General features: G+C 37.6%; 1 protein-coding gene across 1 annotated transcript; it reads left to right on the top strand.

Moving 5' to 3' along the window:
* Positions 1-243: 243 nt before the first annotated feature.
* On the top strand, positions 244-1,071 carry LOC138870417 (putative F-box protein At1g32420). The gene is made up of 2 exons (XM_070148221.1): positions 244-347; positions 459-1,071. Exons 1-2 carry the CDS (start codon positions 244-246, stop codon positions 1,069-1,071), a joined length of 717 nt encoding a protein of 238 aa, XP_070004322.1.
* The last annotated feature ends 903 nt before the right edge of the window (positions 1,072-1,974 follow it).

Here is a 1,974-nt window from a genome sequence, read left to right as displayed (position 1 = left end):
AATAGACCATTGGTAAAACACGCATGTTATATGGATGAGAGTAGTTTTCGTCGAAGTGTACTTGTATTCTTGGTAGGTTATATTTGTGATATATTCTGCACCCTATATAATACAAAAACAATTTTCGTATTTTCCGTTCTCACAATCTTTTTCCAATAGATATTGAACCCTACTTACATAGCTTGTTGGCCGCCAGCAAAAACAAATATACAAAACCTGATCGCCTTCCAAAACCAAGTATACATGGAGAAAAAGAAGATTGTTGCCATTCGTAATTTATGTATTCCTCACGAGATTATCTTTGAAATTCTAAAAGAGGTTCCTGCCAAGTCTTTAATGCGGTTTAGGTGCGTTTCGAAATCCTTTTGCTCCCTTATATCATAACCCTTATTCATTGAAGCATATCAAAAGTTTTCCGCTGCTCAATTTCATGTAAGTTGCTCATCTTTGACGACTAGCGAAGGTGCCATTCAGTACTTGAATCAGTCACGTTTCAGTAAGCTTCACTCTCTTGCATCGACCAATGGCTTAGTTTGTCTATGGAACTTTTATGGGGATGTTGCTGTTCTTAATCCTTTTACACAAGAACATATCTTTCTTCCTTGTCAACAACCTTTAATCGGCCGTTGCTCCCTGGGACTTGATCCCACCACCAAAAAATATAAAGTAATCAAGGCACAGTGGATACGAGGGGGTCGAACTTCATGGGAAGTGAGATACTGCATTTACACTATCGGGGTGGACAAAACATGGAGAGAGATTCCTGACTGCGCCAATGTTCTCCCTCAATACAATTTTGTTTATATCGGCGGAGTCATTTATTGTGTAAATAGCCTTTCAAATCCTTATAGTATAGCTGCATTCAGTGTGGAAGAAGAAAAGTTTATTAGAATGATCTTGTTACCTGATGGGATGTTGGCAAAAAATTCAAAGATAGTAGAAACAAAGGGTCAAGTTGCACTTGTAGATCACAGAAATATTAGAGGCGATGGCCACATTAGTTTGTATGTTGTGAATGGTACTGGTAAAACTGAGACATGGGTGAAACATATAATTGCGCTGCCACCATGAGAGATAATAAACACAAAATAGTTTCCTTTATTTAACTCCAACTCTAAGGGAGAGATTGTATTGATTCCGGACGCGGGTAGTACGATTTTGCAAATGTTCTTATATGACATTGCAAAGAAAGATTGGAGAAAAGTTGATATACATGGAATTTGTGAACGAGTACGACGTATGAGTTGGATTGGTATTTTGCTAAATCTTGTGGAGAATATTTGGTCCCTCAAATAACTACTACTACGGTTGGATGGTTCAGGAGCCTAACTAGATCTCTCTATTGTATTGTTCAAAATTTGATCACTGTGGTCGACTCAACTGGGGTCCCACCCAAGCGGCGGGACAATGAAAGACGTCATGATTTGTTCCAAACTACGTACTCACAATACCTGCTAAGTTGAAGAACACTACTCAGATAACGATGAAAATGGACGCGGTATGAAAGTGCATTAACCCATGAACATAACAGATTCCATGACTATATATATAGAGGGGACCTTCCTAGAAAAGAGGGTTTTTTTCTCTTTTTCCTCTCCGTTGTAACCTTCTTAGCAAAATGAAGAGAGAAAAATCTTCCATACATTATGCAAACAGATTATCTCCATCAATCAGTGGGAAAAGAAATGAAAAATATCAATGAGATTGATTGTCCCCATTTTATCTTATACATCATTTTCTGTTTTTTTTATGGATCTGGAATTTACTATGCGTGACTAAGATTTACCTCTTCATCTTCATTAATTGATTTAATCAAAAAGGTTTCAATATCTTTGGTCAAACAATTTGGCGCCGTCTGTGAGGATTTCTTAGTGAAATTTCCTAGTCTCTTCCAGATCAAAAACCATAAACATGATCACCCACCAAAAAGAGCGGTAAGTAAACCTCACACGCCAACCTAGATCATGATGCTAT

Source organism: Nicotiana sylvestris, chromosome 6, assembly GCF_000393655.2.
Source record: "Nicotiana sylvestris chromosome 6, ASM39365v2, whole genome shotgun sequence".
NCBI classification, from domain to species: domain Eukaryota; kingdom Viridiplantae; phylum Streptophyta; class Magnoliopsida; order Solanales; family Solanaceae; genus Nicotiana; species Nicotiana sylvestris.
Note: the sequence above shows the minus strand (reverse complement) of the source record. Positions and strands in the feature narration are given on the sequence as shown.

Coding starts and splice junctions, on each gene's coding strand:
- LOC138870417 (XM_070148221.1), top strand. CDS start 244: ATGGAGAAAAAGAAGATTGTTGCCATTCGTAATTTATGTATTCCTCAC. Junction 348..458: donor AAGTCTTTAATGCGGTTTAG/GTGCGTTTCGAA, acceptor TTTGACGACTAG/CGAAGGTGCCATTCAGTACT.